This window comes from Microtus ochrogaster, chromosome 1 (assembly GCF_000317375.1).
Source record: "Microtus ochrogaster isolate Prairie Vole_2 chromosome 1, MicOch1.0, whole genome shotgun sequence".
NCBI classification, from domain to species: domain Eukaryota; kingdom Metazoa; phylum Chordata; class Mammalia; order Rodentia; family Cricetidae; genus Microtus; species Microtus ochrogaster.
The window spans coordinates 91,342,286-91,353,897 of record NC_022009.1 but is presented as its reverse complement, the minus strand read 5'-3'; the positions used below and the strand labels follow the sequence as shown (position 1 = coordinate 91,353,897).

Below are 11,612 nucleotides of genomic sequence, written 5' to 3'. Positions count from 1 at the left end.
GGGGAAGATCTGTCTTGAATGTGGGCAGCACTGTGCACGGATTGTCTCTGTCTTAATGAAGAGGAAGGAGGAGCACACCTGAACATCAGCACTCACCTCTCTCTGGCTCTTGACTGTGGACATACTGTGACAACTGTTTCACACCCCCACTGCCTTAATTTCCCCTCGTGACAGACTGTGTCACTTCTCTAATTGTGGGCTTTGTCAGGAGTTTTGTCCCGGAAATGATGCAGGGCTAGATGCAGCCCCTTTGGTGACATGCCTCTGGATGGCCAGCTTGTTCCTCTGCGGGTGAGCTCAAAATATCTCCCCAGAACAGTGAAGAAAGAGGAGGAGGCTTAGCGACAGGGGACAGGAAGTAATACCCCTGCCATACAGCAGGCTCTCCTAGGGAGCTTGGCACACTCCAAGCAGAAATCTGGCAGGCAGCAGGCTTTGCTATGTCACTGTTGCTTCCAGGGGAGGGAACTGAGCTGGCTCCCCTCTCCGGGAGTGGGATCCAGGGAGAAGAGAGAAGAAATCTCAGCAGAGAGAGGAAGGGCCCTCTTGTGCTCTTCATGGTGCCCAATGAAAGGCTGTTGCTGGGGAAAGAACACGTCTGGTACCACGGTGACCCTCTGAGAGGAAGGAGAGCAGAAAAGCTTTGCCTTCGGTTACCAATAGCAACTCACACTCCCCTTGCCGGTCTGGCGACTTAGAGACTATCATTGCTGGTGGCTTTTCTGTTTCCTTCCCCTCTCTCTGTAGTGTGCCTTTCCTCCATTCAGCTGGGGTTGCTATGTCATTACCAGCTGATTGGTACTAATTAAGCCTGCTCTATGTGGTGGGTGTGTGCCCGTGGGTGGGAAACACAAGGACGCCAGTCAAGGGCCTGAGCCTCAAGTCATATGAAAAGGGCCAAATGACTTGTTCCTTTTCAGTTGAACTGCCCAGGACTTAAATCTAGGGGGGAGAATAGTAGGAGGTCACAGGTGGGCAGGGATTAACTCCAAGACAAGAAGAACCAGAGATGAAAGAATGTAAAAGGAGGCCATGCCACTTCTGTAGCAGGGGAAGGGGAACATCAGATTTTTTGTTACAGAATAATAAGACGTAAAGACTACACACCGAAGTGACAGCTCATACCTGGCTTAACCCGAGGACTCCATTTTCAGACCTCACCGGATCGTTCACCATCCACATTCCCATCATGCCCCCTCGTGACACTGTGCATGTGGTAGGTCTTTAGAACAAGTCACCTTCATCTCAGGACAAGCTTACTAAGAACAAAGGTTATACTGCTCTCCCCAAAATAGGAAGCCAGCATGCCCTGTCACAGAGAGAAAGAGACTAAAAAAAACCCCACAAAGACCCACAATTTCCCATGCCAGAGACATTGCATGGACCATTAGTGGGTCTGTGTGGGTGTGCGGGGAACCACTGTCTTGAGGACTAGAAGTCAGTCAATCTATTGCGCTGACTCTAAATCATCACATCTCTGATGAAAAGTGCCATGTAGTCAGGAAAACACACTGTGGTCATAAATCATGGCGTTTGCATGCCATTACTTGGGCTTCATTTTGGCTAATGGCTCTTTGCCTTGAGGATAGGGTTAACAATGTGCTGTACCGACAGCAGGTAATGAAGCTGCTAGTCCAAGATGAATGGTAGCATGCAGAATGTCAACTGCAAGCTGAGGTATGCATCCTTTTAATCCACCCGGAAGGACCTAGAGAGGAATCCGAGGTAATTCAAAAGATCTCAGAGAGGCTGAGCACATGGCTAAGTCAGTATGGTGCTTGTCCTGCAAGCACAAGGACCCGAGTTCAGATCCCCAGCACACACATAGTACAGTAGCATGTGTCTGTAACCTCAGTGTTATGGAACCTGAGCCAGGGGGATTGCTGGGACTCACTGGCCAGCCAGTCCAGGCAAAGTGGTGACCTCTGTGTAATGAAACACCCTTTCTATAAAACTAAGGTAAGGAAGCCACTGTGAATGATAATTGAGGTCAACCCATGGCCTCTGCACTCAAGCACATATGTGCACCTGCAGACGCATGTTCACACACACACACACACACACACACACTCACACACAAAGGAAGGAGCACAAGAAAGCTTTGTCCTCATATCTGCAAACTACTGGGGGGCAAACTCACCACTTCTTAGACTTGAGGCGAGGTGCTGGGTTCCGGGGGATGAGGAAGAGGGCTCTCATAGGATGCATGTCACAGAGGGCTGTGGGAGACCGAAAACAAGAACCAGAGCCAGTCAGAGGCCAAATCCACGCTACCATCTTGGCTGTGCACAAAACACTGCACAAGTGTTCAGTGTCCATAAGGCACCTGCCAGGAAGGGGTCAGATGCCCAGACACCTCTGTTGGGCAAGCTTTTCAAAGGGCTAGTGTCTAATTAGATGAATATCATAAAATGCCCATTTCAAGCAGATACTAACAATCCTAGTAACCATGACTTCATGTCATAAGGAAAATAAGCTAAAGGGCCAAACATTAGCCATCTCTGCTGTAGGTAGCCAGCTGCCATTCAAAATCAACAGCAGCAGATGTCAGCTATGATTGGCGTGGCTGAGGTAATTTTCTTCAACAAAAGCCTAAGCTATAATCTATGAGGCATCAAGACATCCATAGCCACAGCCCTATCTCCCTATTGGAGGTTCATGCAAGCACTGCTATCTACGTACATTTCTAGGCCCTTGGTACCCTGCCAGGACACCAAATGTCCCGACAGCATTCAGATTGCATGGGGTGCCTTGAGTTTGAAACCCTCCAGCCCCAGGATGACCATGGGATGAAGTCAGTTCATAAACACAATATCCTGAACACACTCTACATTCTAATTTCAATCCACATATCCTATTGCTTACTTTCTAACAGTGAGAATACATTTTTTTTTTTTGGTACCAAGATTGAGAATATATGCTCCCTCGATGCCAGAGGAGTCTGCGGGTAGTTTATTTTTAGTCTTGTCTACCACTCAGAATGATAACACAGTTTTAAGAGTGTGGTATCTGAAATTTGGCGACTCACAAATGTCATCGTGAGCAAAGAAAATTTTGTCAACAAACACTCCAAGTCAATCACGCCGCACATGGATTCAAGGAACTTAAGGAAAATAAGAGGGCAGGGAGGACTCCGAGAGCCCTGAGTCTAAGAATGAGCGGCCACGAATGTCTTTGCAGGTCTTTTCAGCCCTGCGAGGGGTGGATGAGAAGGTGTGAAGGCCTGGGAATGCTCATGCAAGGACACTCCTGGGTGATGGAGCAGGGGCCAGCAATGAGTCCTGCTATAATGATGCAATCCTAGCCAGGGTGGAGGAGGGAAGGTGGCTCCTAGGTGTCCTGTAGTCCCAGGCAGGGACAGCTAGGTATTAGGGGGTTGCTTGAATCACAGCTGCCTGCAAAGTGAACCCATGTCTTCCAGGAAAGGGTGTGTTGGTGTCTACTAAGGTTGGCACTGACAGGGACAGTCAGGGAGTTCTGGGAGGTACAGCCTCAATCCCCCACCACTGCAACAGCTTCCAGAGGTCTTCTTTGGTGCTAGCGCAAAGTTCCAAGGGACTAGGGAGGTTCTCAAGATTGCAAGCATCTGGGACACTGCTCCTATAAGGGCAGGGACATCTTTAATCCTAAATCCTAATATTTCCAGAAGAGGCACAGACTCTGAGTCCAGGTGCTTGTGAAAGCTGAGCCTAGGAATTGAGCTTTGGAGCTCTGTACATGGGAGCTGACATTGTCTGTGGTTGCGCCAAGTTCTGTGTGAGGCAGAGTGCCTCAGGAGTGAGCCCCACAGTAAGTGGGTAAGGCAAAAAGACTCGCCCAGGTTAGCGTTCTTTTTTCTAGCAAAACCACGCTGCTCTGAAACGAACAGACATCCTGGCTGATTTAAGATCCTCCTGCTCCTTAAATATGCCACAGCAGACCCATGCCAGGCTCAGTGGAGCAGAAGGAGTCCAACCGCAGCCCTGGCAAGGAGCCTGCAGGACCCGCAGGACCACCCAGCAGCAAATTTTACCCAGGGAAGGAACTTACGGGGTGCACCTTCTGCCATCTCGATGGCGGTGATTCCCAAAGACCACAAGTCACTCTGTAAAACAAGAAAGCACAGATACACACAAATTCAATTAACAGAGGACAATTTGGTTAAACCTGGTAATGACTTCAGAACTGCCTGTGGGGAAGTCAATCCATTGTCTGTTTACAAACCTATTTCTCCCACCCGGCTGCAGAGCCGGAGGAGTCACGCTCGCCCTTCTCTGCACGTATTTTTCCTGGTGCCTGGCATATGGTATGTTCCCAATAAACGTATGAAAAAAAATATAAGGGCTTTTAAAGTTAATTTATTACTGAGACTTACATGTCAGTGGAGGCATAGGATATTTTGCTGTTTCCAGTTTTTTAACTTGCGTAAAATAAGGGTTTCACGATGCTATTACATCTGCCTAGCATCTACTTTCCTCCCATCTCTCTTCCAGCCTCCTCTCTTCCCCTTCCACACTCGTTAGTCCCCTCCCTCCTCCCAGATAGGTTCCCCCTCCCATCTGCTCTCTGTCTCAGACACAGTATTTTCTTTCAATGCTTTTATTGGGCTATAGCTGTTACATAGTACACTGCACATGTATGAAGATACCACCCGCTAAGGTGTGGCACTCCTGCGACTCTGCCATGTACAGAATGTGGACATCTTCACCACCATTTTCCCGGGAGTCCCTTCCAGGATGCTTTTGTGCATCTGTGCATTGGTTTATCAACCAGCACACTAGGAAGGATCCGAAGTATGAAATGTTGATTGTTTAAGTACGGTTGTGGATTGTGACTTTTTCTTTTTTCCCCTTCTCTATTTAGCATGCATTTTACTTTTATAAGTTAATGAATTAAAAGAATAAATGTTACCATTTTATTAATTAATAAAAAAAAACACATAACCCCCAGAAGACTGCACTCTCCCCTTGTGGGTTTCCCCTTCTTTCCGGGCTCTCTTTCCGTCACTGTAGATTACATCTTTCAAATTTCATAAAAAAAAAGTAGGTGGCCCTTTGCATCTGTTTTTTTTTTTTTCACTCATGAAACATTTTGGAAGGCCCTCCTGTGCATCATATTTTGATATTTGTGTCTTTTTGTCATTTTAGTAGTATTCTACTAAGCGGATGTACTGGAGTCTGACGCACTTGCTGAGAGATATTTGGAGTGCGTCCAGTTTGGGCTACTCTACAGAAAATGGTTGCAAACCCTGGTGTCTAAGCCTTGGGGACAAGTTTTTATGCTTTCTAAATAAACTCAGAACTGCCGAACCATTTATTAGGTATTAGTCACATTCAACGTGTCCAGTGCACAACAATATAGCAGTTACAACAACAGGACGAGGATGGGAGGCTCTGAGGGGGGACTTCACGTGCATTTCAGTACAGGCTCTCTCGCTCATTTATAGACTGCCATGGAGGACAGGTCTTCAGCTCTAACTGCCTTCTTTTTTGTTTTTGAAGACAGGGTTTCTCTGTAGCTTTGAAGCCTATCCCGGAACTAGCTCTTGTAGACCAGGCTGGCCTCGAACTCACATAGATCTGCCTGCCTCTGCCTCCTGAGTGCTTCTACCTTGCCTTCTTACATTTGGCTGACAGTCATGTTCTAGTCAGAGTTTTCCATGGCCAGGGCTTCCCACTTTACTGGAAGGAATCTCTATGTCTCTCTATTCATGTGTGGTGATCTCTAAGTATGTCATGACCAATGTCAACAAGACAAAGAGGAAACACCATGAAACAAGCCCAGAAGGATGCTTGCTGCTCCCTCCTCTCAGCTGATGGGGAAAAACACCTAAGGTCCAGGGATTGCATTCTGATATCATCCGCCATCACACTCCCAGGGTTTTAGGGGTTTTATGTACATTATTCAAAATTCTCCCTTGTAATTCTCCTTTGCACTCAAATTATAAATATCAAAGTGAAGCTTCCTTGCTATCCCCATCAAACAAATGTCAAGGGCACAAGAAGGTGTGTGTGTGGCGGGGAGGGTATAATTGGAAGGCAGTCATGGACTACATGCTGAGTCATTCCCTCACACTGAATTTCTCGGTAGCCTGTGACTGGCAGGCAGCCTGCTCAGTATATGAGCAGAGTTCCTTAAGATATACAAAGGCATATACTGGGTGCCTCGCCTACCTCCCAGAGTGCAGTCCCCTTAGAGCAGGTAGCAGTGGGGACACTGAGGTGCTGGGCCAACACAGCAGTGCGGGGAGTCAACTGCTGTCCTCGCTCTCTGTTCCTTTTCTGGGTTTCTTCCAGAGCTCTAGATGATATAAACACGCTCAGAATGTGCGTGTTCCAGCAAATGACCGTTTCTTGTGTTGGCTCAGGCGTGTAACGCGACAAAGATGAGAACATGGCTCTCTTGTATCTGGCTTTACAGTTGGCGCACAGAGTGGCTTTGGAACCGGAGAGAACATCAAGACACTCCCTGTATGGGTGGTGTCAGACAGGACACGGAGACGAGCTGGAAGTGGGGGGTCAGCATCAAAGGTCCCTGTGCTGTTCTAATAGTACTCCAGTGTCCTCAGGACTTGCTATTTTCTCCAGCCGTTTCCCAAAAGCCTCGGAACAGAGCATCTCTGGAGCATCTCTGCTGCTAACTGCCAGGGTAGGGGTGGACTGGAATGGCCTTCAGGCCCAGGGTGCTCTGTGCTGTGTGACAGTTCACACATTTGAAAAGAAATCTTGGCACCGAGCTGAGAGGGCTCCAGGCCAACCTTCAGAGAGAGAAAAATTACAGCGCAGCCAGGCTCACTTCTGTTTCTGAGTTTCTGTTCAAACTTTCTCTCATGGAGGAGAGGTGGCAAAGAGGACAGACCCATGGGGATGCGCAAGCTGGCCTCTCTTTTCTCCCTCCACCCTCGGGGAAGTCTGGATCCCGGCAGCTTCCTTCTGCTGTGCCAAACACTGGCTTTTCTCGTGTTAGCCGCTCACACAGGTGATGGCCATCACCATCCTGTCTATTGACACATCACTAGTTTAATGCAGTCTGTATTTTATATGCCCTTTGCCTCAACACATAATGCACACACACACTCAGGGTGGGGACAGGGAGAGGGAGAGAGATGGAGAAGGAGGGAGTTGGAGAGAGGGAGGGAAAGAGAGAGAAGAGGGAGGGAGGGGCAATAAGCCGGTGTTTTGTTGGTCTTTGTTTTGTTGACTGGACAGTATGGTACATAGTAAACTCTATTTATAGATGTGATGAATGAACAGACAAGGAGCCATGGTCCAGGCTGCCTGCTGTCTTCACAGACCTCCTTCCCCCAGATCACTGAGTAAATATAGAAAATGGAGCTGCCTCTGTTATCACAATGCCAGGTCTAGAGAATTCATCTTTAAGTCAGCAACCCACAAATAATTGTCCCTGACTCTTACTCTGTCCACAAGTGAGTGAGGTGTTGGAGAAACAAAGGAGCAGAGATTCAGTGACGTCCCATTCCTATGCTGCAAAGCTAGCCTTAGCTTCCTAGAGGAGATGTAGGTTGGTAGAGAGAACGAGTTTCAAAAGCAGACACCGCCAGACTTGATTCCATGTTCCTGATTTAGTGACTTGCAGAATGCTGCCCAGCTTAGCTTTCTCAACGGCACAGGCGGTGCTGGTGGCATGCATGTTTTCAGGAACGCTGCCTAGCACAAAATTTGTTGCACAACGGGGCTCAAGCATATGGATTTTCCTTGCCTGCACTGCTGGGTGAGGGTCCACGGCCTCCCAGTTTGGTTGTCATGGTTTTCTTCCATGCACTTCTGGCATGCATCACTTGTTGGCTAATCTGAATCCCACTCCCACTGTCACCTCCATTTCATGGTACCCCAAAGCTGCACTTGTGTATCCTGGCACCCCAGCAGTGGGTTACATTTGTGGCCAGAGCTATAACCCATGAAGTATACACAAAGAAGCCTGGGAGTTTGTGCTTTCCCAAGATAGGGAGCTAATACAGCTGGTGGTGTCCTACAAGCTCCTTTCCACTTCTTCATGCCTTAAATACAAACATGGTGTCTAGAGTTACAGTACCCATCTTGCAGCCTGAGGTCATTGCCAACTGATGAATGACACCAGGGCAGAAAGGTGGCAGGCAGAGTTTCTGAAGCTATGCTCATCACATCAGCTCTGGACAGCATGACTCCAGATGATTCCAGGCAAAGATATTTGCAAATGATCATGATCATATGTGTGTATATGTATATGTGTGTGTGTTTATAGCTGTGTATATGTGTATGCATGTATACACATTTATATTATGCACAGGTTTTCATGTATGTATATGTAGCATGTGTACATATATATGCATGTATATATACAGTAATAGTAGGAGAAAATATGAAGAGAAAGAGCTTGACTGTAGGAAAATGGGAAGTCTCACCTGCTATGCCTTCCTTGAATTGTCCCACAGGAAGAAGGGATGGTCAGTAAAGAAAAGATGTCCCTCTTTGTTAGCCTTCCTGTTCACATCAGAGCCCCTGTCATCCCATCCAAACAGCCTGTGTACCTTTCCTTGTCTAGTCACTTGGCCAGGCCAGTCACTTGACTACTGCTTGGTGAGTATCGTTTTGTACTGGAGTTATTCCTTTTTTTTTTTTTTTGGTTTTTCGAGACAGGGTTTCTCTGTGGCTTTGGAGCCTGTCCTGGAACTAGCTCTGTAGACCAGGCTGGTCTCGAACTCACAGAGATCCACCTGCCTCTGCCTCCAGAGTGCTGGGATTAAAGGTGTGCGCCACCACCACCCGGCGAGTTATTCTATTTTTAAAAGAGAGATAGTTATATTCTTAATTTCTTGATCATATAGACCCAAAGCTGCTTGTAAGCTTTGCTTAACTGCCTGTGTTGGAGGTTCTAAATATCCCTGACAGGCCCTGTTTAAGCTTTAGATAACTTAGTGGATCCAAAGACACTTCAGAACTTAAATAAAGGGGGAAATGCTCACACTACCACTAGCAAGACAGAGCGCTGGAGATGAGCAGGGAAGAGAGCACAATAGGAGAGCAAGGCAGAGATAAGTCTCCTTCGTGACCACGGTGTGACTCGTTTGGGCAGGCGTTGGGCAATTCATTATTCCAGCGATGCTGTGCCGCCTGGCCTGCAGCATGATTAATAGCCTGTCCCTGTGCACATTACAAACAGAACAAAGACAAATCCAAGTGCCTCTGAGAAGGCAGACACAAGGTACAGTTTCTGGCTGAGGCCTGGGGACAGTTGACACACAGTAACTTGCACAAAACAAAAGAACATTCTTCCTTATCTGGGCTTCCCAGCTCAGTGGAAGAAAGCATCCATACCCTAAAACTGCCATGCAAGGAGAGGAATGGCATAGCTAGAAGCCTAGTGTGCTCTACTGCAGCCACGGACCTGGCTCTGCCACGCAAGGAGAGGAATGGGTAGCTAGACGTCTAGTGTGCTCTACTGCAGCCATGAACCTAGCTCAGATACAGCACCGGTCACTTGGTGACAAGACAAAGGCAGTAACAGCCTGGAGACCATTTCTCAGCTACAACGTGAAGGGAATGCATAGCTTGCAGGGTTGATAGAAGAATTCAACAAGTTGATATGCTCCACGGTCCTAACAGGGCACAGTGCACAACAAGCAGCAGACAGCCTTTTGGGAGTCAACTTTGGCCAACTGACAGTTCAGTCGGTATACCCGAGCCAAGTGAGAAGGCAATGAGCTGCACAGCCCAGTGGCGTAAGGCAGGCCAGGCAGAAACCGGGAGCCCAGAGGAAGCAGACTGGGCATTGCCTGTCTTCCAGCATCTTTGTAGTCTCTCTCTGTGGCCCCCTACTGGCTTACCTGATCAGATATCAGATGGACAAACAGAAATGGGAATGGTCCAAGTATGTCAAAGTAGGGACAGCATGGTGGTCTAGACAGACAGACAATAGCTTGATAAGGAGCACAACCAGCTGGTTGTACAATGCTCCACAGACATGGAAACAGTCTTGCATTTGGAAACATACTTGCGATTTGTCTGTTCTTTTAAAAATATTTCAATTGGGAATAAAGAACTCATATGCATGTGTGTGGTTGCTATAGAGATCAGCTTAATCTGGTTAGGGCTTTGGTGATGTGAGTTCTAAATCAACAGGAGGCACCGAGAGATGGGCAATGCCCAGAGACTGAGCTGCATGAAACTGCTTGTTTCATTGGATCAAAAAATGGCCACAAAAATCAGGCTTTCATGAGATACGTGAGCACAAAGCTGTCCTATAGCACTTCTTACCATATGCCAGACACTATGTGATACCTTTATAAATATAATATCATAGGTTGTGATACCATAACGTGGTGGGACAGCCTGGCAAAGAGCACAGCTAGCTGGGTTCTACAATGCCTCAAAGACATGACAATAGTCTTTCATCTGGATACATACGCGCGCGTGTGTGTGTATGTGTGTGTGTGTGTGTGTGTGTGATAATACCACCATAAATTGGTTTTTCAACCTCAGAATATATAACTGATATGTACCTATATACCAAACAGAACTGAAGTAAGGGTCAGGGAGAATGTCCAGGCAGCTGCAGCTCTGGACATTTCACGTTCACATTCCCTTTTCACAGAGAAAACAAAGGCAACACAGGCACCTCCATCCCTGCCTACCTACACTTGCTCTCTGGCACAAAGGAAACTGTCGGGAGATTCATCGTCCATGGGACTGGTGCTGTGCCTGAAGGAAGTAGACCAGCTGGGATTGCTGAGACAATCCCACCTGGTGGCACTACACGGTGTCTTCTGTCTGAGTGAACTCGGAAGGAGCCCTGTGTGGAGCATAGTACACAGGATGCAGGACATGTCTACAATTGGAATTGCCCCACTTGCGGGGCAACCTACAAACTGTGTTCTCGTTAGCACCTGCTGTCAAGATTCTCCCTCCAGACTGCTACTCACCTGATTTCCAGCTGACCCTCATGTTCAAAGGAACATTTCCACCTTGCCTAATAAAATCCATGCCTGGAACACTAAAGGAGCTGAGCAAAAGCACCTGCACCTGCAGACCTGCCACTGATGGGGGACAAGTCTCTAGAATGACAAGTAGTGCCAGCAAAAGTCAGGCCCAAAGGAAGGGACCCACGAAGCGTGTATGTGTGTGTGTGTGAGGCACTTTCTTGGACATTTATCACCTCACTAGCTCAATTAAAAGAGCAAATTCTATTGATATACAAACATCAAAACAGGGCAGAATGACATGCAAAATAAGAATTAAGAATGCATCATCTATGTGCTCCAATCTTTCTAGGCTATTTGCAGATTGTGCATCCCCAAACCATGGATGTGCATGCACGTCCATGTATGTGTTCATACACGTGGGTAGTGCGTTGTGTATCTGTGCATGTACAGTGTTTCTACATCAGGCGAGTGGGAGTGAGGTTACAGTAAGAGGAAGATGCTTTGGTTGTCACATTTGGGCACCAAACACACACTACTCTCGTGCCTCATTGCTAAAGCAGTGCATAGTATTCCCCTGGATGGAGAATTAGGTCTTTACTCTGTCTGATTCCAATGGATATGGGCCTGGCCACACAGAACTTTCTTTAGTGGGTGTCTCTGTTACCTGTCAGATTCCATCCTACTGAAATATAATTTACAATAACTTTTAAAAATA

General features: G+C 47.3%; 1 protein-coding gene across 6 annotated transcripts in view; it reads right to left on the bottom strand.

The window, feature by feature from the left end:
• The window catches only part of Tnik (TRAF2 and NCK interacting kinase), a 417,009-nt gene that overhangs the window by 112,919 nt on the left and 292,478 nt on the right, over nt 1-11,612 (bottom strand). For all 6 annotated transcript variants that reach the window (XM_026782809.1, XM_026782806.1, XM_013347814.2 and 3 more), the window contains exons 8-9: nt 4,030-4,084; nt 2,141-2,219 (exon numbers count right to left, since the gene is read on the bottom strand). In XM_026782809.1, coding sequence (XP_026638610.1) covers nt 2,141-2,219; nt 4,030-4,084 — 134 coding nt within the window. The remainder of the gene's footprint in view (nt 1-2,140; nt 2,220-4,029; nt 4,085-11,612) is intronic.